This window comes from Ranitomeya imitator, chromosome 2 (genome assembly GCF_032444005.1).
Source record: "Ranitomeya imitator isolate aRanImi1 chromosome 2, aRanImi1.pri, whole genome shotgun sequence".
NCBI classification, from domain to species: domain Eukaryota; kingdom Metazoa; phylum Chordata; class Amphibia; order Anura; family Dendrobatidae; genus Ranitomeya; species Ranitomeya imitator.
Genome location: NC_091283.1, coordinates 100,991,044 through 101,019,005, shown reverse-complemented (window position 1 = coordinate 101,019,005; position 27,962 = coordinate 100,991,044). Strand labels below are relative to the sequence as shown.

The window sequence follows — 27,962 nt, the reverse complement described above, 5'->3', positions numbered from 1 at the left end:
ATAGTCATTTGGAAAATTCATTAATGATGTCATTCAAATCTTATGGGCCGTAACATAATAGGCATTAACCTAGGAGAATGTACAATTAGCAGTAGCCAGTGAATGCGTAAAAAAAGTATTGAAATGTGAAAAGAATTTTAAAATTCAATAAAAGTACAGTATATATATTTAAGCTTTCACATTAACGGAACTGAGAATAGATATAACGGCACACGCTGTCCTCAATGTACAGTTCTTTGAATCTTTGCCTTATGAACAGAACAATGAAAGTATCCCCTCTATTTATAAGTCTTAGCCAAAGCTAAAATCGCTTCATGTTACAAGAAGGGCAATTCTCCTGTGTTGTGCTGTAGTCTATCGGTCCATAGTGTAACCGAGTAACGCCACATTCTCTTGGTTGCAAGACTTAGACCCTTACACACTTAAGCCGGGTTGCCAACTTTACCCCATTCATACAAATGTTTTAAGGCATCCGTGATTTTTTTTTTAAGCTGAAGAAATTTATACAGATTATTCTGATTGTAATTCTCATCACTTTACAGTATAAAGTGACTGCAGCTGATGATTCGTGAAATATTTCACGAATCCGTTCATTCCTCAACCATGAATCTGCAAAAACCCTAGTCCATGCCCTCATCATCTCTCGCCTTGACTACTGCCACCTCCTGCTCTGTGGCCTCCCCTCTAACACTCTCGCCCCTCCTCACATGTAAAGCGCCATGGAATAAATGGCGCTATAACAATAAATAATAATAATAATAATATCTTTATGCCAGAATTATGGGCTATAGACAAATATTTATAATCTTACTGTTTTGTTACGGTTTACCAATGTGTCTGTAAAAAATATCGTCTGTTGTAATTTTTTGATGAGGTAAAAAAAAAAGTCAAGTTGGCAACCTTGACCCGAATCCATTGTGGTTCAAGTAATCCAAAACAGAGGTGGTAGAGGTCAGTGGTGACCCATCTTTAGTTCTCTTGAACCATGGAGAAGAGAGGTCTGGGTCTTAGAACCACATTACAGACATCCCCATGGGATCCAAGGGGTAACATTTCTCCTTGTGGAGTCTGACATGTTAAGGGTTGTAGTCCTCTTCCTCTCTGAAAAGACAATTTGCAGACGTCTGGATGAAACCTGTATTAAACCTAGTCTGTCCAAAGTTAGTCTGAAACTATATTTGGATATTGTAGTTGCTTAAACTCCCCAACCACCAGAATTTCTACTTCTAGTCTGTATTGAAGTGCATTTCCTTATAAAACAAAGTATTGGAAGCCTGGATGGATACTTTATAAGAAGTGCACAACAGGTTGCTCTACTTAAAAATGCCATGCTCTCTCATGCATTATCATCTCGGCTTGCGCTTCCATTAATATGTTAACTACTTAAAATTCTCTGTCTACCCATCAACCATTTTCTCATTTTTACATTTGTAACAAAAGCAGACATTCGGTGGCATGTAATAACTCCAGTGAATAAGGCCAGATCCACACAGTATCATTCTTTTTGTATTACTTTTAATCATACCATATTTTCAAGTTCTAACCCCTTGAAGAAAAAAATATTCTTCATTTTTTCCTCCTTGATGATCAATAGCCATACCTTTATTTTTTACTTTTCCATTTGAATAGTCATATGAGCACTATTTAACAATATAATTTACTGTAAAATGGGCAAAAAAATGCAAACCAGTTGGAATAAAAAAAAAAAAGAAAAATAAACAATTTCAATATATACGGTACATATATATATATACAAGATGGTGGCCCGATTCTAACGCATCGGGTATTCTAGAATATGCATGTCCACGTAGTATATAGATATTGCACAGCCACGTAGTATATTGCCCAACCACGTAGTATATTGCCACGTGACGTAGTATATTGCCCAGTCACGTAGTATATTGCCCAGTGACGAAGTATATTGCCACGTGACGTAGTATATTGCCCAGTTACGTAGTATATTGCCACGTGACATAGTATACAGCACAGAGCCACATAGTATATTGCACAGCAAAGTAGTATACAGCACAGAGCAACGTAGTATATTGGCCAGTCACGTAGTATATTGCCCAGCTATGTAGTATATTGCCCAGCCACGTTTGTCACAGGTTAAAAAATAAACATATACTCACCTTTCCAAGGGCCCCTTGTAGTCCACAGCAGCTTCTGGTCCCAGGGTTGGTATGAGCGGAGGACCTGTGATGACATCGCGGTCACATGACCGTGACATCATGGCAGGTTTTTCTCGCGCAGGGCCTGTGATGACGTCGCGGTCACATGACCGTGACGTCATGGCAGGTCCTTCTCGCGCAGGCGCGCAGGGCCTGTGATGACGTCGTGGTCACATGACCGTGACGTCATGGCAGGTCCTTCTCCCATACCATCTTTACCACTGAAACCGGCAACGGAAAATGGCGGCCGCGATCTCTAATGCGCACGCGCGGCTGCCCGCGGCCATTTTCCTGAAGCCCCGTGCAGCAGAGCACTCCATCTGCGCACGCGCGGCCCCAGGAAGATGGCCGCCCCCACCGATGCAAGGGATTACAGCGCAGATCGCGCGCTGTGTCTTCACGTGGGCGCAGGGAAGTCGGAACTCTGGACATGCGCACACCACTACGCCACCAACGGAAAGCTGGGGAAGAAAAGAGCGCTGTGAACACGCCCACCTGACCAGACCAGCCTGATTGACAGGCGAAAACGGCGACTTTGGTAATGTATTTCTCAGCATACATGGGGAATCGGGGTACACTACATACACTATAGTAACGCACAGCGCAGGCCCTATTTAACAGTATTTATAGCTCAATCTCAAAAAACGGGGTGACAGGTTCCCTTTAAAGAAGAAGTTACAGGTCTGTGAGAGCCAGAAATCTTGATTGTTTGTTTCTGACCAAATACTTATTTTCCACCATAATATGCAAATAAAATGTTAAAAAAACAGACAATGTGATTTTCTGGATTTATTTTTCTCAGTTTGTCTCCCATAGTTGAGGTCTACCTCTGATGTAAATTACAGACGCCTCTCATCTTTTTAAGTGGTGGAACTTGCACTATTGCTGACTGACTAAATACTTTTTTGCCCCACTGTATATATATATATATATACTAGCTATTGAACCCATTCTATGCCCGGGTGGCGAGCATTTATATTGGTATATGGTCTCCATCCTGGTATGTGCTGCTCCCATCTTGTTCCCCCATCTTGTCATGTGCTGCTCCATCCTGCGTCCCCATCCTGTCATGTGCTGCTCCACCCTGTGCCCCCATCCTGTTATGTGCTGCTCCATCCTGCATCCCCATCCTGTCATATGCTCCCATCCTGCGCCCTGTCTTGTTATGTGCTGTTCCCATCCTGCGTCCCCATTTTGTCATGTGGTGCTCCCATCCTGCGCAACCATTCTGTCATGTGCTGCTCCCATCCTGTGCCCCCATTCTGTTGTAATGTGCTGCACCCATTCTGCCTGTTCCTGTTTCCATTCTGCCATATGTTGCTCCCATCTTTCTCTCTCCGGCTGTGCTGAGTGCGGCTGTGCTGAGTGCGGCTGTGCTGAGTGCGGCTGTGCTGCCTGAGTGCAGCTGTGCTGCCTGAGTGCGGCTGTACTGTCTGAGTGCAGCTATACTGAGCGCGGCTGTACTGCGTGAGTGTGGCTGTACTGCGTGAGTGTGGCTGTACTGTGTGAGTGTGGCTGTACTGTGTGAGTGCAGGTGAGTGTGGCTGTACTGCTTGAGTGTGGCTGTACTTACTGCCTGAGTGCGGCACTGGCTATAATGGATACAGCACCCCTGCAGCCAGCACAGCAAGGGCTGACTCCGCCCACTCGCGTCACTGGTCACATGCTGGTGACATCATCGAAGGTCCTGGAGCTCCGATGGGCTCTACATCTACCCTGACCGGAGCTGCAGAGCACGGAGCCCCCATGGCCGCTATATTATGGGGGATACACGGTTGTGTGGAGCCCCCATGGCCGGTATATTGGGGGGGGATAAGTAAGTTCGACTGCGTCACTCTTGTCCAGACTGCGCAGACGCGGTGCGTCGCGCTTGCGCAGTCTATAAAAGCTTCGGACAGAGTGACGCTCCCACAGTTATATTATAGATATATACACACACATACTTTTTTATGACGTTCACGTTGTGGTAATCAAGACCCGTTAACTTTGTTCTACAAGTCAATATGATTTTGAGGATACCAAATATATATAGATTTATTTTTACTATCTCTTCATTCGAATTTTTTTTTTTGCAAGATGAAGTGAACAAAAACAGCAACTCTACCATTCCTGATTTTTTTCTTCTGTGTTGCTGTTCAAAGCATATGCAATAAATATTTTGATATTGCATTAGTTTGGACAATTTTGCACTCAGCAATTTAATTTTTTTTTAGATTTTGAATTTCAGGAAAAAAGGGGAGTGATTTAAGGTTTTTTCTTATATTTTGAGGATTTTTTTATTATTTCATAAAAAAATAAAATATTTTTAAATCCTTTTTCATTTTTTTTAAATTAGTTCTAATGAGTTAGACACTTCATCTTTTAGTAAAGTTCTAACTGCCATGACAAAGCCTTCGGCACACCGAAATCACGTCCAGGGGATTCCCAAGGGGTAACAGAAGGCACACACCTCATTTCTTGACTCTTAAATGTCACTGTCATTGTTGGCAATGGTATCTAAGAGGTTAAACTAGCATCAATCACAGCAATCACTGAGTATCGTCTATATAGGATACGATCCCGTGCCGTATGGAGCGGGCTTAACTCCTGAGCCTGTTCCATACATGCAGTGTGTTCCTGGATGGTGGATAGAATCAAGGGGATAAAAGGGTGTGTAAAATGTCATCTATTATGATACGCACAAAATAAAATACAGTAAAACCATATGTTAATACACATGACTTTATCATTAGTCTTCACATCCAATTTTTTAATGCTGCAGTTTCCATTATTCAAGTTGATGGGGAAAAGCCACAGTGAAAGCATGCAGATTTTGGCTGCAGTGTGTGAATAAGATATTTCCATGCCAAAGCCACAAAAAATAAGTATGTGTGAAGTATCCTAACAGTTCCTATTTCCAGTTCCAAAGAGACAACGATGATTCTTTTAAAAATGTTTTTTCAGCACCCTGTCCTTGCTTTGCTGGGAAGTACAGAAAATGCGAGTGTGACTTCAAAAGTAGGTCATGGTAATAAGTTCAGATATTTGGGAGAGGAACGCATAAATGTGGAGCTGCCGTACAGATGCAGTCATTTGGTTTCGTATTTATTTGAAATGTAGCTACAAAATCAATTTTAATCGCCGATTTAATTTTCACTTTACAGCATGAAGATCTCAAGCAGAAAACTGATGGAAAAACCACCCAAACTGGAAGCTCTTCATCTCAGATGGTAAAGATTACTATGATGGACAAGAATAACATAGTAACATAGTAACATAGTTAGTAAGGCCGAAAAAATACATTTGTCCATCCAGTTCAGCCTATATTCCATCATAATAAATCCCCAGATCTACGTCCTTCTACAGAACCTAATAATTGTATGATACAATATTGTTCTGCTCCAGGAAGACATCCAGGCCTCTCTTGAACCCCTCGACTGAGTTCGCCATCACCACCTCCTCAGGCAAGCAATTCCAGATTCTCACTGCCCTAACAGTAAAGAATCCTCTTCTATGTTGGTGGAAAAACCTTCTCTCCTCCAGACGCAAAGAATGCCCCCTTGTGCCCGTCACCTTCCTTGTTATAAACAGATCCTCAGCGAGATATTTGTATTGTCCCCTTATATACTTATACATGGTTATTGGATCGCCCCTCAGTCGTCTTTTTTCTAGACTAAATAATCCTAATTTCGCTAATCTATCTGGGTATTGTAGTTCTCCCATCCCCTTTATTAATTTTGTTGCCCTCCTTTGCACTCTCTCTAGTTCCATTATATCCTTCCTGAGCACCGGTGCCCAAAACTGGACACAGTACTCCATGTGCGGTCTAACTAGGGATTTGTACAGAGGCAGCATAATGCTCTCATCATGTGTATCCAGACCTCTTTTAATGCACCCCATGATCCTGTTTGCCTTGGCAGCTGCTGCCTGGCACTGGCTGCTCCAGGTAAGTTTATCATTAACTAGGATCCCCAAGTCCTTCTCCCTGTCAGATTTACCCAGTGGTTTCCCGTTCAGTGTGTAATGGTGATATTGATTCCTTCTTCCCATGTGTATAACCTTACTTTTATCATTGTTAAACCTCATCTGCCACCTTTCAGCCCAAGTTTCCAACTTATCCAGATCCATCTGTAGCAGAATACTATCTTCTCTTGTATTAACTGCTTTACATAGTTTTGTATCATCTGCAAATATCGATAATTTACTGTGTAAACCTTCTACCAGATCATTAATGAATATGTTGAAGAGAACAGGTCCCAATACCGACCCCTGCGGTACCCCACTGGTCACAGCGACCCAGTTAGAGACTATACCATTTATAACCACCCTCTGCTTTCTATCACTAAGCCAGTTACTAACCCATTTACACACATTTTCCCCCAGACCAAGCATTCTCATTTTGTGTACCAACCTCTTGTGCGGCACGGTATCAAACGCTACATTACAAACGATACATTACAACTACAAGATTTCTTATATTTCTCTCTGCCCAGAGTTGGTAGTGTCATAGCAACTTGCATCCATGAAAGGATTGCTTTTGATTTAACATAAAACATGACGATAGGGATTCTCGGTTATGAATTATGGACCACAGAAAATTGAGAGGTCATGGAAGGTAAAGCGTAGAGCAGCTAATGGTCTATGAAGACACATGCACAAGCTGTCCATAGAAGGTGAAGTGAATAGACTTTACTGGCCTGCATAAATACACATTCCCAGAAAAAGAAATGGGTTTTCTCATCTTCTATTTTCAGGAACGCACTGCTCCTCTGCCATCTCGGCTTCCTGCTTTCCAGGGGGCAGTGTGCTCCTGATAACTGATAGTGGTTTGGTTGAGCCACTTGTCCAAATTTTGGGCTATTTGATTCTGCAAGAAGATAGTTTTGCCTCTGCATCATCGGAGAAGCACAGAGAGCCACTGAAGCTGGACAGATCCAACAATTTGGCCAGCTTCAGAGCTGCACTTACAAGCGCATTAGCAAAGAGATTGAAAGCACTGTGCTCCTTGCCTAGGAGACCAGCCATGGCTTACAGACTGTAATGGTGGATGATAGCCTAGACAACAATTAGTAGAATCTATTATTCAAGATTACTCCATTCTTTAGGACAGAGAGAATTTGTAATAAGAGGTAAATTGCAAAGTTGCTTGTTTTTACACACTTTGCAATTTTACCCATGTAAGAAGAAGAGACGACCCCTTTAATTTACATTTCTAAACACAAATTGTCAATCCTTTTTGCAACAAAATCTAATCCTAAAACTAACACCTAAATTGTATTTCAAAGTAAACAAGGTGTTAGGACTGGCGGAACGCACCAAGAAAGATGATACAGATGCGTTCGCAGTCCGGGGTCCACCGTGCAGGTGAAAACCTGCTGCTAGTAAATACAGGCTATATGGCGGTACACTAAAGTATATACACGTGGGTTCAACCTCACCCAGCGTGAAGGGAGCAATCCTGTTGCGTCACAGGATCGCGGTACCGCACCTAAAGCGCGAGCGAGTAGACAGCGTACTTAACCCCAACTGGGATTGAAGTCCGATTAGACCCTCGCTGGCACTACACCGCAACTGGGTGTGTAAGGTAACTAAATATAAATATATGAATGCACAGGAGTGCGAGCAATGCTGCACTGACGGACGCCACCAACCACACTGGCTTGGGTATGGAAAGCGCAAGGCAAGCGCACGGCGCCGTACAGGCGGACACAGCAAGAGGACGCTGCAATGTGTGTTTCGTGCTGTTGGATAAGTCGGGCGCTAGATTAGCAAACATACACCTTCCGCGAACAGACATTCAATAGGGAGGGTTATTTAAAAAGCGACTTTCACTCACAACACACACACATATTTACAAGACAATACTAGCGCATGGCCGTGCGGTCATGCGCAGTTTATATAGTTGCAGCACAGGAAGTGGCTACAGAACTTTTGCCCTTCCAAGACCTGCCAAAAGGACCAATGGGATGTGCTGCAGCACCTGAGCATGTGACCCTCGATCTCCAACAGGAGAACTTGCCCTGGGCATGCTCAGTGCGTGCAAACAAGGACTTAGATCCAGAAACGTCCACTCGCCGCTGCCCAGCACTGGCCTTAATGGCAGAAGCAGGAAAAGCAGCAGCAACTCTTCGCACAGAGTCAGACTGAGCGAGACGCTGGGATCGACGTCCCTGCTGAGCAGACTCCACTGCGGCTGGAGGAGAATGGGAGACCGCAGTGGAGATGGATCGAGATTCCCCCTGTGCAGCAGAGGAAACTCGACTCCTAACATTACCCCCCCTCCTAGGGCCCCCCCCTCCTTGGGCCTCGCTACGTTCGAAGGCAGCAATGAGCTGCGGAGCCCGAATGTGCTCAACAGGCTCCCAGGACCTGTCCTCGAGACCATAACCCTTCCAGTCCACCAAATAAAATTTTTTACCACGCACCACCTTGCACCCCAAAATAGCGTTCACCTCATAATCGTCCGTAGACGAACCCGATGTCCCAGCAGATGACTCGGAGAACCGGGACATATACACGGGTTTCAAGAGGGACACATGAAAGGTGTCGGTGATACCCAGGTGTGGCGGAAGGGCCAAACGATAGACCACAGGATTAACCTGCTCGAGGACCTTGAATGGGCCCAAGTAGCGAGGAGCAAATTTAGTGGACTCAACTCGCAGCCTGATGTTACGGGCGGAGAGCCACACCAAGTCGCCAGGAGCAAAGGTCGGAGCGGGGCGCCGATGAGCATCGGCGGAGGACCTCATTCTCTCCTTAGAGGCCTGAATGGCATCCTGAGTGCGGTCCCAAATATCCCGTGCCTCCACAGCCCAGTCTGCCACCCTGGAGTCGGCGGAAGACACGGGCATAGGCACAGGTACCCGTGGATGCTGACCATAGTTGAGGAGGAATGGGGTTTGTCCAGTGGAGTCGGCTACGGCGTTGTTCAGTGCAAACTCTGCCCATGATAGCAAGGATGCCCAGTCATCCTGCCTGGCTGAAACAAAATGTCGCAGGTATGTGACCAAGGTCTGGTTGGCCCTCTCTACCAACCCATTCGTCTCAGGATGATAAGCGGACGAGAGATTCAACTCAATACTGAGAAGACGACAGCGGTCTCTCCAGAACCGAGACGCAAACTGGGGACCCCGGTCACTGACAATTTTGTCTGGCATACCATGCAGGCGGAAGATATGTCTAATGAACAACGCTGCCAAGGCCCGTGCAGAAGGTAACCGTGGTAGCGGCACCAAATGCACCATTTTTGAGAAATGATCGGTGATGACCCAAATGATGGTACAGCCGCGAGACTTGGGCAAACCCACAACAAAGTCCATCCCGACCATCTCCCAGGGCCTATCTGTCACCGGCAAGGGATAGAGCAAACCAGCTGGCCTTTGACGCGGAGATTTATTTTTGGCGCAGGAGACACACGCCAGAACATAATCCCTGACATCCCGGACCATATGCGGCCACCAGTACGTCCTCGCCAGTAGCTCAGATGTCCTCTTTGTCCCAAAGTGTCCACCCACCCTGGACGAATGAGCCCAAGAGAGAACCTCCGGTTGCAAATTAATGGGCACAAAAGTCTTGCCCGGAGGCACAGACTCAAGCGAAACCGGCGCCACGGTTCTCAGGCTCTCGGAAGGGACAATAAGCCGAGGCTCCTCTTCCTCCTCCTCAGTTGACATAAGGGAGCGAGAGAGAGCGTCAGCACGGATATTCTTCTCCCCGGCGAGATAATGAAGAGAAAAGTGGAACCGGGAGAAGAACAGGGACCATCTGGCCTGGCAAGAATTTAGCCGCTGAGCTGTCTGCAAATAGACCAAATTTTTGTGGTCCGTGTAAACTTGGAAGGGAAACCGCGCACCTTCCAGAAGGTGTCTCCACTCCGAAAAGGCCAACTTCATTGCTAGCAACTCCCTGTCCCCGATGGAGTAGTTCCTCTCCGCTGGCGTGAAGGTCTTAGAGAAGAAGAAGCATGGATGCTTCCGACCTTGAGCATCCTTTTGGTAGAGGACTGCTCCAGCACCAACGGACGAGGCATCCACCTCCATTAGGAAAGGCTTATCCACATCGGGACGATGTAAGATGGGAGCACTAGCAAAGTGGGACTTAATAGAAGTGAAGGCCTTGGAGACCTCTTCCGACCACAATTTGGGGTTCGCTCCCTTCTTGGTGAGGGCTACCAAGGGAGCCACCAGAGTTGAGAAGTGGGGAATGAACTGGCGGTAATAGTTTATGAACCCCATAAAGCGCTGCACCGCTTTAAGAGAATGGGGTTCTTGCCAGTCCATCACAGCCTGTAGTTTGGCAGGATCCATAGCCAATCCCTGGGCGGAGATGATATAGCCCAGGAAAGGTAAGGACTCCTGCTCAAACACACACTTCTCCAACTTCGCATAAAGAGAGTTTGCCCGTAGGAGGTCGAAGACTTTGCCAACATCTCTCCGGTGGGAGTCAATATCAGGAGAAAAGATGAGAATATCATCCAGATAGACTACCACCGAGGTGGAAAGCATATCCCGGAAGATGTCGTTGACAAAGTCTTGGAAAACGGCAGGTGCATTACAGAGCCCGAAGGGCATCACCAGATACTCATAGTGCCCATTAGGGTTGAGCGAAACGGGTCGAACATTTTCAAAAGTCGCCGACTTTTGGCGAAGTCGAGTTTCATGAAACCCGATCCGACCCCTGTGCGTGGTCGGCCATGCGGTACGCGACTTTCGCGCCAAAGTCGCGTTTCAATGACGCGAAAAGCGCCATTTCTCAGCCAATGAAGGTAAATGCAGAGTGTGGGCAGCGTGATGACATAGGTCCTGGTCCCCACCATCTTAGAGAAGGGCATTGCAGTGATTGGCTTGCTGTCTGCGGAGTCACAGGGGCTATAAAGGGGAGTTCCCGCCGACCGCCATGTTACTGCTGCTGATCTGAGCTTAGGGAGAGGTTGCTGCCGCTTCGTCAGAAGCAGGGATAGCGTTAGGCAGGGTCCATTAACCACAAAACCGCTTGTGCTGTAGCGATTTCCACTGCCCAACACCACCTTCGGTGTGCAGGGACAGTGGAAGCTCCTTTTTTTTTTTTTTTCCTCAGCGCTGTAGCTCATTGGGCTGCCCTAGAAGGCTCCCTGATAGCTGCATTGCTGTGTGTACGCCGCTGTGCAAACCAACTGCTTTTTTCAAAGCACAAATCCTCTTGTTCCTTCCTTTCTGCACAGCTATCTTGTTTGTTTGTCCACACTTTTTATTTAATTTGTGCATCAGTCCACTCCTTATTGCTGCCTGCCATACCTGGCTGAGATTACTGCAGGGAGATAGTAATTGAAGGACAGTTCCTTTTTTTTTTTTTTTTTTTTTTTGTGGGAGATTAAGATTGACATTTCTGCTAGAGTGCCATCTCTGTCTGTGTCATCTCTCACTCAGTGGGCCATAGAAAGCCTATTTATTTTTTTGCTTGATTTGGGTTCCAAAATCTACCAGAAAAAATCACAACATCAATCAGTGGGAGAAAAATATTGGCCTCAGGGCTTGTGTGCCACTCCTTACTCCTGTGTGTGCCATCTCTCACTCAGTGGGCCATAGAAAGCCTATTAATTTTTTTGCTTGATTTGGGTTCTAAATTCTACCTGAAAAAATCAATAAATCAATCAGTGGGAGATTAATATTGGCCTTTGGGCTTGTGTGCCAGTCCTAAGCGTGCCATCTCTCTCTCTCTCAGATAGTGGGCCATAGAAAGCCTATTTTTTTATTATTTTATTGGGTTTATAAATTTTCCCTGGAAAAAAAAAAAATGGGAGATTAATATTGGCCTCTGGGCTTGTGTGCCAGTCCTGAGCGTGCCATCTCTCTCACAAATAGTGGGCCATAGAAAGCCTATTTATTTTTTTGGTTGATTTGGGTTCATAATTCTACCTGAAAAAATCAATCAATCAATCAGTGGGAGAAAAATATTGGCCTCAGGGCTTGTGTGCCACTCCTTACTCCTGTGTGTGCCATCTCTCACTCAGTGGGCCATAGAAAGCCTATTAATTTTTTTGCTTGATTTGGGTTCTAAATTCTACCTGAAAAAATCATTAAATCAATCAGTGGGAGATTAAAGGGAACCTGTCATCTGAATTTGGCGGGACTGGTTTTGGGTCATATGGGCGGAGTTTTCAGGTGTTTGATTCACCCTTTCCTTACCCGCTGGCTGCAATATTGGATTGAAGTTCATTCTCTGTCCTCCATAGTACACACCTGCACAAGGCAAGATTGCTTTGCACAGGCGTGTACTATGGAGGACAGAGAATGAACTTCAATCCAATATTGCAGCCAGCATGCAGCCAGCGGGTAAGGAAAGGGTGAATCAAACACCTGAAAACTCCGCCCATATGACCCAAAACCAGTCCCGCCAAATTCAGGTGACAGAGTCCCTTTAATATTGGCCTTTGGGCTTGTGTGCCAGTCCTAAGCGTGCCATCTCTCTCTCTCAGATAGTGGGCCATAGAAAGCCTATTTATTATTATTTTTTTTATTGGGTTCATAAATTTTCCCTGGAAAAAAAAAAAATGGGAGATTAATATTGGCCTCTGGGCTTGTGTGCCAGTCCTGAGCGTGCCATCTCTCTCACAAATAGTGGGCCATAGAAAGCCTATTTATTTTTTTGCTTGATTTGGGTTCCAAAATCTACCAAAAAAAAATCACTAAATCAATCAGTGGGAGATTAATATTGGCCTCTGGGCTTGTGTGCCACTCCTGACTCCTGTGTGCGTCATCTGTCACTCAGTGGGCCCTATAAAGCCTATTTTTTGTTTTATTTGTTTTCTAAATTCTCCCTGAAAAAATCATTTTATTTTCTTTGGTTTCTAAATTATTCCTGAAAAAAATCATTTTTTTTGTATTTTTTTTTCTCTAAAGTCTCCCTGAAAAAAAAAAAAAATCTGTGGGAGATTCATATTGCCCCTTCTGCTTGTGTGCCAGTCTTGACTCCTGGGTGTGCCATCTCTCTCTCTCTCCCCAATTGTGGGCCATAGAAAGCCTATTAATTTTTTTGCTTGATTTGGGTTCCAAAATCTACCAAAAAAAATAACTAAATCAATCAGTGGGAGATTAATATTGGCCTCTGGGCTTGTGTGCCACTCCTGACTCCTGTGTGCGTCATCTGTCACTCAGTGGGCCCTAGAAAGCCTATTTTTTGTTTTATTTGTTTTCTAAATTCTCCCTGAAACAATCATTTTATTTTCTTTGGTTTCTAAATTATTCCTGAAAAAAAATCATTTTTTTGTATTTTTTTTTCTCTCAAGTCTCCCTGAAAAAAAAAAAAAAATCTGTGGGAGATTCATATTGCCCCTTCTGCTTGTGTGCCAGTCTTGACTCCTGGGTGTGCCATCTCTCTCTCTCTCCCCAATTGTGGGCCATAGAAAGCCTATTAATTTTTTTGCTTGATTTGGGTTCCAAAATCTACCAAAAAAAATAACTAAATCAATCGGTGGGAGATTAATATTGGCCTCTGGGCTTGTGTGCCACTCCTGACTCCTGTGTGCGTCCTCTCTCACTCAGTGGGCCCTACAAAGCCTTTTTTTTTTTTTTTTTTCCTAAATTCTCCCTGAAACAATCATTTCATTTTATTTGTTTTATAAATTCTTCTGTAAAAAATAATTTTTTTTTAATTTTTTTTTTTTCTGAAGTCTCCCTTTTAAAAAAAACAAACACAAATCAGTGGGAGATAAATATTTACATTTGCGCTTCAGTGACAGTCCTGCGTGTGTGCCATCTCATTTGTTGCCAACAACAACAGAGTGTGTAACATTGTGGCTGATTTTCGTTGTGGTCTCACCCACCTGTAAAGGGGTAGCTAAATCATACTGAAGTTATAGCTCACCGTGTAAGTTGTGTGACAGCAACAAATACCGTTCGTTTGGTAACATTTTTAAAACAATGAGGAAGTCTGGTGGAAGAGGTCGTGGCCGGGGGCGTTCATTGTCAGCTGGTAATGAGGGTAGTGGTAGTGGTGGAGCATCAGGTGGTCGTGGGAAAAAAAATATTGCACCTAAGTCTGGAGCTGTGGAGCCAGGTTCGTCGTCTGGCTACACAAGGCCTCGAACCCTCCCTTTTCTGGGAGTAGGAAAACCGCTTTTAAAGCCGGAGCATCAAGAGCAAGTTTTGGCTTATCTTGCTGACTCAGCCTCTAGCTCTTTTGCCTCATCTCGTGAAACTGGTAAAAGTAAAAGCAGCGCGTCGTTAGTGGATGTTCACGGTCAGGGACAAGTCGCTTCCTTGTCCTCTTCAGCAAAAACAACAACAGAGAAGAATGCAGCAGGCGACACAACGGGTTACTCCATGGAGCTCTTTACACATACCGTCCCTGGCTTAGAAAGTGAAGCAGTTAACAGTCCATGCCCATTACAAGTTGAATCTGACATGGAGTGCACTGATGCACAGCCACAGCCAGACTACTATGCTGGTCCTTTGACTCAGACCACAACATTGCCCTCGCAGGGTGCTGATCAAGAATCAGACCCTGATGAGATTATGTTGCCCCATCACGAACGCTATACCACCGACCGACACGGTGACACAGACGAAGTTGCACACGAGCTACAAGAAGAGGTAATAGATGACCCAGTTCTTGACCCCGATTGGCAGCCATTGGGGGAACAGGGTGCAGGCGGCAGCAGTTCTGAAGCGGAGGAGGAGGGGCCGCAGCAGGCATCAACATCGCAACAGGTTCCATCTGCCGGGCCCGTATCTTGGCCAAAACGCGTGGCAAAGTCAAAACCTGTTGGAGGACAGCGTGGCCATCCGGTTAAAGCTCAGTCTGCAATGCCTGAAAAGGTATCCGATGCTAGAAAGAGTGCAGTCTGGCATTTTTTTTAAACAACATCCAATTGATCAGCACAAAGTAATCTGTCAAAAATGTTCAACTACCTTAAGCAGAGGGCAGAATCTGAAAAGTCTCAATACAAGTTGCATGCATAGACATTTAACCACCATGCATTTGCAAGCTTGGACTAACTACCAAACGTCCCTTAAGGTTGTAGCACCCTCGGCCAATGAAGCTACTCATCAACGCAACATCCCTTCCGGCAGTGTAGGGCCACCATTTTCTGCACCACCTGCAGTATCTGTGCAGGTTTCTTTGCCAGGCCAAAGCAGTCAGGGTCAGGGAATCTCCAGTTTCGTAGTAGGAAACACTGCATCTAGGGCACCGGCGGCAACAATACCATCTCCCACCATCTCTCAGTCTGCCATGTCCACCGGCACCCCCGCTAGTTCCACGATCTCCAGCTCTCCAGTCCAGCTCACCCTACATGAGACTATGGTTAGAAAAAGGAAGTACTTAGCCTCGCATCCGCGTACACAGGGTTTGAACGCCCACATAGCTAGACTAATCTCGTTAGAGATGATGCCCTACCGGTTAGTTGAAAGCGAAGCTTTCAAAGACCTGATGGACTACGCTGTACCACGCTACGAGCTACCCAGTCGACACTTTTTTCCAGAAAAGCCATCCCAGCCCTCCACCAGCATGTTAAAGAGCGCATCGTCCATGCACTCAGGCAATCTGTGAGCACAAAGGTGCACCTGACAACAGATGCATGGACCAGTAGGCATGGCCAGGGATGTTACGTGTCCATCACGGCACACTGGGTAAATGTGGTGGATTCAGGGTCCACAGGGGACAGCAAGTTTGGGACAGTTCTGCCTAGCCCACGGTCTAGGAAACAGTTGGCTGTAGCCGTTCGCACCCCCTCCTCCTCCTCCTCCTCCTCGTCCTCCTGCAGAAGCGAGAGCTCGTCCACAGACCGCAGTCGCACAACCACTCCATCCGCAGCTGCCACTGTTGCACACCAGGTCTCCCATTATGGGGCAGCTACTGGCAAACGTCAGCAGGCTGTATTGGCTATGAAGTGTTTGGGCGACAACAGACACACCGCGGAAGTTCTGTCCGAGTTCTTGCAGCAAGAAACGCAGTCGTGGCTGGGCACTGTAGATCTTGAGGCAGGCAAGGTAGTGAGTGATAACGGAAGGAATTTCATGGCTGCCATCTCCCTTTCCCAACTGAAACACATTCCTTGCCTGGCTCACACCTTAAACCTGGTGGTGCAGTGCTTCCTGAAAAGTTATCCGGGGTTATCCGACCTGCTCCTCAAAGTGCGTGGACTTTGCGCACATATCCGCCGTTCACCTGTACACTCCAGCCGTATGCAGACCTATCAGCGTTCTTTGAACCTTCCCCAGCATCGCCTAATCATAGACGTTGTTACAAGGTGGAACTCAACACTGCACATGCTTCAGAGACTGTGCGAACAGAGGCGGGCTGTTATGTTTTTGTGGGAGGATACACATACACGGGCAGGCAGTAGGATGGCAGACATGGAGTTGTCAGGTGTGCAGTGGTCGAAGATTCAAGACATGTGTCAAGTCCTTCAGTGTTTTGAGGAATGCACACGGCTGGTTAGTGCAGACAACGCCATAATAAGCATGAGCATCCCCCTAATGTGTCTGCTGATGCAAAGTTTGACGCACATAAAGGATCAGGCGTCTGCACCAGAGGAAGAGGAAAGCCTTGATGACAGTCAGCCATTGTCTGGTCAGGGCAGTGTACAGGACGAGGTAGCGGGCGAAGAGAAGGTGGAGGATGAGGAGGATGATGGGGATGAGTATATTTTTAATGAGGAAGCTTTCCCGGGGTCATTGGAAATTGGTGGCGTGGCAAGGGCGGGTTCTGGTTTTTTGAGGGACACAAGTGACGTAGATTTGCCTGCAACTGCCCCTCAACCAAGCACAACCGCAGATTTGACAACTGGAACTTTGGCCCACATGGCGGATTATGCCTTGCGTATCCTCAAAAGGGACACACGCATTACAAAAATGATGAACGATGACGATTACTGGTTGGCCTGCCTCCTTGATCCTCGCTATAAAGGCAAATTGCAAAATATTATGCCACATGAGAACTTGGAACTAATATTAGCAACAAAACAATCAACTCTTGTTGACCGTTTGCTTCTGGCATTCCCTGCACACAGCGCCCGTGATCGTTCTCACACGAGCTCCAGGGACCAGCAGACCAGAGGTGTTAGAGGGGCAGAAATCAGAAGTGGCGTTGGCCAGAGGGGTTTTCTGACCAGGTTGTGGAGTGATTTTGCTATGACCGCAGACAGGACAGGTACTGCAGCATCAATTCAAAGTGACAGGAGACAACATTTGTCCAGTATGGTTACAAACTATTTTTCATCCCTTATCGACGTTCTCCCTCAACCGTCATTCCCATTTGATTACTGGGCATCCAAATTAGACACCTGGCCAGAATTGGCAGAATATGCATTGCAGGAGCTTGCTTGCCCGGCAGCTAGTGTCCTATCAGAAAGAGTATTCAGTGCTGCAGGTTCAATACTAACTGAAAAAAGGACTCGTCTGGCTACCCAAAATGTAGATGATCTAACCTTCATTAAAATGAACCACAACTGGATTTCGAAATCTTTTGCCCCACCTTGCCCGGCTGACACCTAACTTTCCTATGAAAAGGTCTTGCCTGTGGACTCTTCTGAATGACTTTTCCAATCTCGTAATTTTCTGCACCTGATTGTCCAGCATACGACATGTTTACTCCTAACAAAATGGCCAAACTCCCCACACGGGGCCGTGGTATCGCCACTTTGCGCCAGCACCCGTGAGAGTGCTGTTTGTCTGAAGAGGTGGGTGTGCCCGCTTTTGGTCGACGGCACTGCCACTGGGTCCCTCATAGTACAATAAAGTGTCTCTGGCGGTGGTGGTGCGCACCCAACGTCAGACACACCATTGTAATATGAGGGGCCCTGGGCCTGTACCGCCGGCCACAAGACAGTTCCCCCCCCCAGCTCAAACAGTGCTCTACCACTAGCAAAATTATCTCTCACAGCTTCACCAATGTTTAGTCTATGCGCTGACATCCTTCAATGCCTGGCACTGACAATACCATTGTTTTGACATTTTTGTTATGTTAGGCCTTCGAAGCCTGTCTGCGGTCCGTTCTTTCTACAACTACTACACTGACCAGGCCACTGCTGGCCGTGTTCCCCTGGAACCAATTTAAACTTGCCTACAGCCAGCCCAATTTTGTTATGTTAGGCCTTCTTAGCCTGTCTGCCGTCACTCCTTCCACTAGACTTCCACTGACCAGACCACTGTTGCCCGTGTACCCCTGGAACCAATTTTAAATTGCCAACAGCCAAATGTTATTATGTTAGGCCTTTGATGCCTGTCTGCCGTCACTCCTTCCACTAGACTTCTACTGACCAGACCACTGTTGCCCGTGTACCCCTGGAACCAATTTTAAATTGCCAACAGCCCAATGTTATGATGTTAGGCCTTTGATGCCTGTCTGCCGTCACTCCTTCCACTAGGCCTCCACTGACCTGTCTACTGCTGCCCGTGTTCCCATGGAACCAATTGTAAATTGCCTACAGCCAGCCCATTTTATTACGTTAGGCCTTCGAAGCCTGTCTGCGGTCCCTCCTTCCACTAGGCCTCCACTTACCTGTCTACTGCTGCCCGTGTTCCCCTGGAACCAATTTTAAATTGCCTACAGGCAGCCCAATTTATTATGTTAGGCCTTCGAAGCCTGTCTGCGGTCCCTCCTTCCACTAGGCCTCCACTTACCTGTCTACTGCTGCCCGTGTTCCCCTGGAACCAATTTTAAATTGCCTACAGCCAGCCCATTTTATTATGTTAGGCCTTCGAAGCCTGTCTGCGGTCCCTCCTTCCACTAGGCCTCCACTGACCTGTCTACTGCTGCCCGTGTTCCCCTGGAACCAATTTTAAATTGCCTACAGCCAGCCCATTTTATTATGTTAGGCCTTCGAAGCCTGTCTGCGGTCCCTCCTTCCACTAGGCCTCCACTTACCTGTCTACTGCTGCCCGTGTTCCCCTGGAACCAATTTTAAATTGCCTACAGGCAGCCCAATTTATTATGTTAGGGCTTCGAAGCCTGTCTGCGGTCCCTCCTTCCACTAGGCCTCCACTGACCTGTCTACTGCTGCCCGTGTTCCCCTGGAACCAATTTTAAACTGCCTACAGGCAGCCCAATTTATTATGTTAGGGCTTCGAAGCCTGTCTGCGGTCCCTCCTTCCACTAGGCCTCCACTGACCTGTCTACTGCTGCCCGTGTACCCCTTGAACCAACATCATAAAATAAAAAAAAAAGTATTTTGCTTATAAAAAAGAAAATACTGGTGAGATATCAAATGCAGACATTTTAACATTAAAAACAAACACACAACTAAAATCTGGTACAGTACTAAAAATGGCCACCAGCTACAATTACTTTATCCTGCAAGTATTTAACTGAAAGGTTTTTTAAATTGAAAACACAGATATGGCATCCACCGAGTGTTGTCCTGTCGCGTCTTCTTTATATTATTGCCGAGAAGATGCAAAACAATGAAAATAATAAAATCATTAATTACCAAAATAATAGAGAAAGTCAACACCACATTGCAAATAAACATTCATTCCAAATAAAGAAGCAGGGCGCGTCCGAGGGTGAGTATATACCTAATAAGAATATAATCACCCTCGGACGCGCAATGCTTATTTCCAACAGCCTTCCTTCCTAAGAATCAGCCCTTCCGTGGTGTAGAGAGACGTTGTGTTACACTTCAAGGTGTTCCCCAGGTTGTCTTTCCTGAGCTTCGATCTTCCGGCTCTCGTTTAGTAGTTGTTGGAAACTACGCTGCATTAGGCCTTTAAATTGGGTATGGGGTGTAGAGAGAGGGTGTGTTACACTCCAAGGTGTTCCCCAGGTTGCCTTTCCTGAGCTTCGATCTTCTGGCTCTCGTTTAGTAGTTCTTGGAAACTACACTGCATTAGGCCTTCAAATTGGGTATGGGGTGTAGAGAGAGGGTGTGTTACACTCCAAGGTGTTCCCCAGGTTGCCTTTCCTGAGCTTCGATCTTCATGCTCTCGTTTAGTAGTTGTCGGAAACTACGCTGCATTAGGCCTACAAATTGGGTATGGGGTGTAGAGAGAGGGTGTGTTACACTCCAAGGTGTTCCCCAGGTTGCCTTTCCTGAGCTTCGATCTTCCGGCTCTCGTTTAGTAGTTCTTGGAAACTACACTGCATTAGGCCTACAAATTGGGTATGGGGTGGAGAGAGATGGTGTGTTACACTCCAAGGTGTTCCCCAGGTTTCCTTGCCATTGCTTCGGTCTTCCGACTCTCGTTTAGTAGTTGTAGAAAAGTACACTGCATTAGGCCTACAAAATGGGTATGGGGTGGAGAGAGATGGTGTGTTACACTCCAAGGTGTTCCCCAGGTTGCCTTTCCTGAGCTTCTATCTTCAGGCTCTCATTAAATTGTGGTTAAATGGAACAACTGCATTTGGCGTACTAGTTGGTTTGGGGCCTACTATCGGTGTCTGCCACTCCTTGCTGTTCTCCTGGTTTCCTGTCTAGAAATTCCATTTTCAGGCTCTCGTTAAGTAGTTGTTAATGTTAGACTGCATTTGGCCTACTAGTTGGGTTGGGGCCTACTATCGGTGTCTGCCACTCCTTGCTGTTCTCCTCCACTGAACAAAGCTGTGCCGCCTGTTTACTACGGTTGCCAATTTTGAACTGCATTTCGACTACTTACTGATTTGGCCCTACTCTCTGTGTCAGCCTCTCATTCCAGTTGTCCTCCACTGCAATGCCCCCTGGTTATTCCTGTGTTACCAATTTTGAACAGCATTTAGCCCACTTTATTCTTTGGGCCTATATCTGTGTTTCCACTTCATCGTGCCCATTGCCCAGCCAGTGATAGATGAGTCTGCTGGTACATTGACCCATAACGCAACATTCCCCGTGCATGCTACACAACAACATTGTGACCCTGCTGAAAGTCAGGTTGCTCTTCCCGCATACCATACCACCTTACACGGGGACAAAGAGGAAGGTGCAGATGAAAGTGCAGGTTCCTTCATCAGGTGGGGGGAGGAATACTAGTTGGCGACGTCACTGGCACAGGGCCTCTCATAGTACGCAAAAGTGTTGCTGCCGGTGGGAGGCGCCCCCGCCGTGCAAACACACCGCTGTACTTTGAGGGGCCCTGTGCCAGTGCCAATGCCAACAAGTGGGCCCCCCCTGCTTGCTCAGGATCACAGCACTTGCAAAGTTGAAATACTTACCTCTCCCTGCTCCACTGCCGTGACGTGGTCCAGATTTACTGGGCCCACTAATTACTTGAACCAGCCCTACCCCCCACAACTTTAGCCAAATGACCCCCAATTTCAAATGCCTTCCAATTATTATAAGGTAAATTACGATTGACAAGCTTCTTTAACAAGAATGGATGTTTTTGTCATTAAAATGGGCAGTGTAGGTGTTTTCCTGGCCCCCACTCACTGCCGACTATGCTGCCCCATTGACTTGCATTGGGTTTCGTGTTTCGGTCGATCCCGACTTTTCGCCATAATCGGCCGATTTCACTCGACCCGACTTTTGAGATAGTCGGGTTTCGCGAAACCCGGCTCGACTCTAAAAAGGTCAATTTCGCTCAACTCTAGTGCCCATCTCTGGTGTTAAATGCCGTTTTCCACTCGTCCCCCTCACGGATGCGAATCAGATTATAAGCACCCCGCAGATCTAGTTTAGTAAACACTCTAGCTCCCCGAAGCCTATCGAAAAGCTCAGATATCAACGGCAAAGGGTACTTGTTCTTAACTGTGATAGCATTAAGACCCCTGTAGTCTATGCATGGACGTAGTCCTCTATTCTTCTTCTGCACGAAAAAGAACCCTGCCCCAGCAGGTGACACTGACTTCCTGATGAACCCTCTTGCCAGATTCTCTTGTATGTACTGAGACATTGCCTCCGTTTCCGGGAGAGATAATGGATAGACTCGACCCCGGGGAGGCTCAGCACCAGGCAAGAGATCAATAGGACAGTCATAGGGGCGATGGGGCGGAAGAGTCTCCGCTGCCTTTTTGGAGAACACGTCTGCATAAGACCAATATTGCTTGGGGAGAGAGGAGAGATCTGCGGGTACCTCTGTAGTAGTAACCTGAACGCACTCTCGATGACACCTGTTCCCACAAGATTCACCCCATCCCAGAATTCTGCCTGAGGACCACTCGATGTGAGGAGAGTGGTACCGTAACCAAGGTATCCCCAAGAGAACCTCATCAATTCCCTCAGGAATGACGAGTAGAGATATAATCTCCTGATGAGATGGTGACATGGACAGAGTGAAAGGGATAGTTTGATGTGTAATCTGTGTGGGCAGTGTCGACCCATTCACCACTCGTACCGTTACTGGTTGAGATAGCATGACCAGAGGAATTGCGTGACGTTGGGCGAAGGCTGAAGACATAAAATTGCCCTCCGCCCCAGAATCCACGCAGAGTTCCACCGAGTGAGAGGATGAGCCCAATGTTATTGTCCCCTTAAAGGACAATTTGGAGGCAAACGTCGCCGTGTCTAGTGCACCTCCACCAACTATCACTAGACGCTGACGTTTCCTCGACCGCTGGAGACATCTGGAGGCAAGATGTCCAGACTGTTGGCAAAGATGACATATCTGGAGTGCACGAGCGGTCCGGGACTTAGATCCTGCTCGAGACTCTACCACAGGCTCATGGGGCTCAGGAGCCTGGTCTGGAGATTCCAAAGGTTTGGCGAAGGTGGGAGCCAGCCGAAACCTCTGCCTACACTGGGCTCGCTCTAACCTCCGCTCGTGAAAACGGAGATCAATTCGAGTGGATAGAGTTATTAATTCCTCCAGTGTGGCGGGAATCTCCCTAGTGGCCAGGGCGTCCTTAACGTGGTCAGCCAGCCCCCTCCAAAATATTGGAATGAGGGCTTTATCCGACCACTCCAGCTCAGATGCTAAGGTGCGGAAGTGGACGGCAAAATGACTGACCAAGGACGAGCCCTGAGTCAATGCCAACAATTGGAGCGCCGTATCATGGGTGACACGAGGTCCCAAAAAGACCTGTTTCAGAGTGCTCAGAAACAACGGAGCACTCTGCACCACATGATCGCTACGCTCCCATAGCGGCGTAGCCCACTGCAACGCTCTGTCCGACAGAAGAGACACTATAAATCCCACCTTAGCCCGCTCTGTAGGGAAACGAGAGGCCAGAAGCTCGAGATGGATAGAGCACTGACTCACGAAACCCCTACAAGACTTACTGTCACCAGAGAATTTCTCTGGAAGCGGGAGGCGAGTTAGAGTCGGGACAGGAGCGGCAGTGGACAAGGTGGCTGCAGCAACACTAGCAGCCTGTACAGCGACAGCAGTGACATCCACAGCTGAGGTTGAACGCTCAAGAGCCGCCAACCTTCCCTCCAGCTGCTGGATGTACCGCTGTGAACGCTGATCGTCCATCATTTACTAGCCAGACCCTGGCGCTAGTATTATGTTAGGACTGGCGGAACGCACCAAGAAAGATGATACAGATGCGTTCGCAGTCCGGGGTCCACCGTGCAGGTGAAAACCTGCTGCTAGTAAATACAGACTATATGGCGGTACACTAAAGTATATACACGTGGGTTCAACCTCACCCAGCGTGGAGGGAGCAATCCTGTTGCGTCACAGGATCGCGGTACCGCACCTAAAGCGCGAGCGAGTAGACAGCGTACTTAACCCCAACTGGGATTGAAGTCCGATTAGACCCTCGCTGGCACTACACCGCAACTGGGTGTGTAAGGTAACTAAATATAAATATATGAATGCACAGGAGTGCGAGCAATGCCGCACTGACGGACGCCACCAACCACACTGGCTTGGGTATGGAAAGCGCAAGGCAAGCGCACGGCGCCGTACAGGCGGACACAGCAAGAGGACGCTGCAATGTGTGTTTCGTGCTGTTGGATAAGTCGGGCGCTAGATTAGCAAACATACACCTTCCGCGAACAGACATTCAATAGGGAGGGTTATTTAAAAAGCGACTTTCACTCACAACACACACACATATTTACAAGACAATACTAGCGCATGGCCGTGCGGTCATGCGCAGTTTATATAGTTGCAGCACAGGAAGTGGCTACAGAACTTTTGCCCTTCCAAGACCTGCCAAAAGGACCAATGGGATGTGCTGCAGCACCTGAGCATGTGACCCTCGATCTCCAACAGGAGAACTTGCCCTGGGCATGCTCAGTGCGTGCAAACAAGGACTTAGATCCAGAAACGTCCACTCGCCGCTGCCCAGCACTGGCCTTAATGGCAGAAGCAGGAAAAGCAGCAGCAACTCTTCGCACAGAGTCAGACTGAGCGAGACGCTGGGATCGACGTCCCTGCTGAGCAGACTCCACTGCGGCTGGAGGAGAATGGGAGACCGCAGTGGAGATGGATCGAGATTCCCCCTGTGCAGCAGAGGAAACTCGACTCCTAACACAAGGTTTTTTAGAAAAAGCAACCATTCAGTCTATTTCACGGCTTAATGACAGATGATTATTTTGGAAAACACCTTTTCAGTCTACTTGTTCCTATCTTCAGAATTTTCTCAGTACTCACATTTCTCTTATATTACTTTACACATGCCAGTGAAAAATGAAAGTGTTTTTCACTGACTAATCCAATTGGAGTGAGAAAAAATATATATGATTAAGATATAACTTTTATAAATATAAATTATAAACATTCCCTTTAATATTAATGTATATATATATATATATATATATATATATTTATATATATATATATATATATATATATATATATATATATATATATATATATATATATTTAATATTTAGTAAACCGCAATAATTGTGGCATTTTCTGTTGGGCCTGTGGTTCCAGGACCGGAACATCCTACTTTATCTGATCCAAAATTCTTTTTCAATAGATGCATATTTTCCTTTCTTGCGTTTACAATTACGGGTAAATCCAACCCTTCAGTGTGTTATATAATCTGCCTCATAATTTAATTATTTAATCTACAACTCTTTTAAATGATCATTTGAGCAGTCCTAGGGGGGAATTAACTAATTGTAACATCTATTAGCTGAGGGAATCAGTTACACATTTCAGTTTTATGAATAACAACGGGCACATTTTCTTCTGAGAGTAAATACGCAGAATTGCAGCCCAAGAAATAAATATATTTTTGACACAAATGCAGAATGGAAAAATTGAGAAAACTTTGTTTTAAATAGCAAAATACTGAGGATACTCATAGCCAAAGGAAGTTTCATCGGACCTTGCCCAAAGATCAGACCCAGCTACTGTTTCTCCAACATGACCATATGGAGAAGACTCTAGAGCCACCAAAACACGCTTCAGGTCACAAGACCGGTAGTGCCGTAAATGAATTAAAGGTAAGAAATACAAGTAATTTATAATGTCACATATCTTGTCGTGTCTTGGGTGCTAAGAAACGATGGTTACAGAGGATATCACAATAGTATGATAACAAAACAGTTATTATGATTAGAGATGAGTGAATCAATTCACAACAAATCAAGTTTATTACAAATTTCTCAAAAATTCATATTTACTAAAAATCCATATTTTGGAGGATTTAGTGCACATGGCTGCTGGATTGTTTTTTAAGTTGTCGGAAACGGTTAGAATGAAAAACAGCTCATTTTTCCTCACCAGTTTTTACGCCGCCTCCACGGCTCACACCACAGTTCCTCAATCTTTTGTTCTGTAGCCTGTGACTAGCCTTATGTGGCCACAATGGGGGCAATATACGTTATGACTTGCATTACCCCCCACACTCCATGAGACTGCATAAGTCAATGTCAATCCACACAGCCTGTATTTGGCTTTATGGGATTGTCCGGTCTTAGGCTACAAGTCTTCAGTCACTCTATGTGACTGCAGACATGCGAGTTCTCACATGGCACCCTTTGTGAGGATTTTCTGGTGCTGGCACCCGAAATGGACATATTTCTCGCCACACTCCAACTAGCATTGAGTGAGGTTGTGCATGTCTAGTCGGCATGTGATCACATGTATGTAAATTACATATTTGTGGTCGCGCGCCCGCTGCTCCTGGTGATGGAGAAACCTCACAGTAGACAAGATGCGAGGATTCTAAAGTATGCAGTGTCATAGAGTGACTGCAGACTTGGACCCTAAGGCTGTACAACTCCTCTAAGGTGTCATGAAGGGGGGTGCACATCATGACTCTAGTTGACCAGTCAGAGATCTCAGGTTGGCCTCACCCCTGGAACAGAGTGACAAAAGAACCAAAGATTGGGAATGTGGAGGTGATGAAAGGGGCATAAAAAACGTGAGGCAAGGTGAGTAGATACTTTTGTATTATTTTCTAACCCTTTCCCTTGATTCATGGCAATTGTGGCAATTTAGACTCAGAATTAGTGAAATCAAATCAAATCTGCCTCAATCAAATTTCACTAGATTCGCTCATTGCTAGTTAAAATCAACATAAACATTTACAGGTCTTCTGTAGTCATTATGCTAATGGATTTAGAAAAAAATGGACACCATTCCAGTCCCTTAAATCAAACAATATCATACATATTATTATTGCTCAGATGATTAACATCAAAATAACTCAAACTTGGATGACATTTCAGATATCAGAAAAGAAAATCACAAATGTTGACCAGAGCAATCTTAATTGGACGTGCTTTATACAACAAGCACATTCCAGGCTTGGGTCTGGGAGCAGTTCTAGTCCATGTACTCCAGCCTTACCGAGAGCCATTTTGGAGGTAAGCTCATTCCATAAGTACATGCAAAATAATATGTATGCATATAATATATACATGTATATAGCTTTATGTAGAATTAATGTATAAGTTTAATGTTCTACAACATATCTAAAAGATGTTTATAAATGGTTAAAATGTGCCGGTCATTAAGTTTTATTTGCCTCTTTCTCCTCCTATATCGAACTTTCACTCTCAATCCAAGGGTAAAATCTGTTTTCACTGAAGATGGATTTTCTCATTACTGAGATAGGAGATGACAGTTGGTGTTTATAAGATTCTAGGGAGATGTAATGGAGGAGCTAGAAACAGAGACATTCTGCGGTAAGTTCTCCTGAAAACACAGTTGCAGTTCTCCATAGAACTTTATGAACACCAATTGTCATCTCCTATCTCAGTAATGGAAAAAAAAAAATCTGTGTTCACTGTAAATCAGGTTCAAGCTTTTCACCCATGAATTGAGAGTTATGAGAATTAAAGATCAGGAGGAGAAAAAGAATCCTCGATAAGATATGTTACAAGGTTTTTTTTTATTTTCATATTTTATTATATTGTGATTTAAATAAAAAAAAGAAAGGAAGTGCTGGCATATTATTAGGAAATGTCGTTAATGTCAAATTGGTTTGGATAGGGCTCCACTGACTGCTAGAATGAAGGTGTGACAGTTCCCTTTGCATTTTTTCTGCCATCGACTGTTTCTTTTTGTGTCTCAAATTAGAACCCAGTTGTATTGCTCTCATCTGTATCTAAAATATCAGTGTAAAAAGATGAAGTTCGCAACATCTGTTCTTGTTTGTGTCCTTAGGCTTATTTCACACTCTTATACTAAGCTTCGAGGGCGTCAAGTACAAGATTAGATCACCCCCGGGAGCTGCCGTACTTTTGGCTTTTCAATGTTCTTCTCTTAGACACTGATAGAGGAAATAGTTAATATTATTAATATGTATAGCTCATAAACTCGAGAGCCGAGCTGGAGAAGGTTTCTTCGTTCAGTGCCGTCTCCTGAGATCCCGCATTATTATTTCATCCGTCTGTTTGTTTTCCCTCTTAAACAAAGACTGAAAATCTCCGCTCCAGTAGAGACAATCACTACAGCAGTTCCCTTTCCGACATGATCATAAGTCCTCTGACCCCCGGAAAAGATGATGTGTTTTGGGGCGCAGTCCAAGGCGAAGAACAGCCACCTAAGGTAGACGGGAGTTGTATAA

At 45.8% G+C, this 27,962-nt stretch overlaps 1 protein-coding gene across 1 annotated transcript in view; it reads left to right on the top strand.

Moving 5' to 3' along the window:
• NRK (Nik related kinase) overlaps positions 1-27,962 on the top strand; it is a 379,988-nt gene that overhangs the window by 215,188 nt on the left and 136,838 nt on the right. The window contains exons 14-17 of the mRNA XM_069747076.1: positions 5,315-5,380; positions 25,228-25,389; positions 26,620-26,757; positions 27,812-27,943. Of these exons, the coding sequence (XP_069603177.1) occupies positions 5,315-5,380; positions 25,228-25,389; positions 26,620-26,757; positions 27,812-27,943 (498 nt within the window). The remainder of the gene's footprint in view (positions 1-5,314; positions 5,381-25,227; positions 25,390-26,619; positions 26,758-27,811; positions 27,944-27,962) is intronic.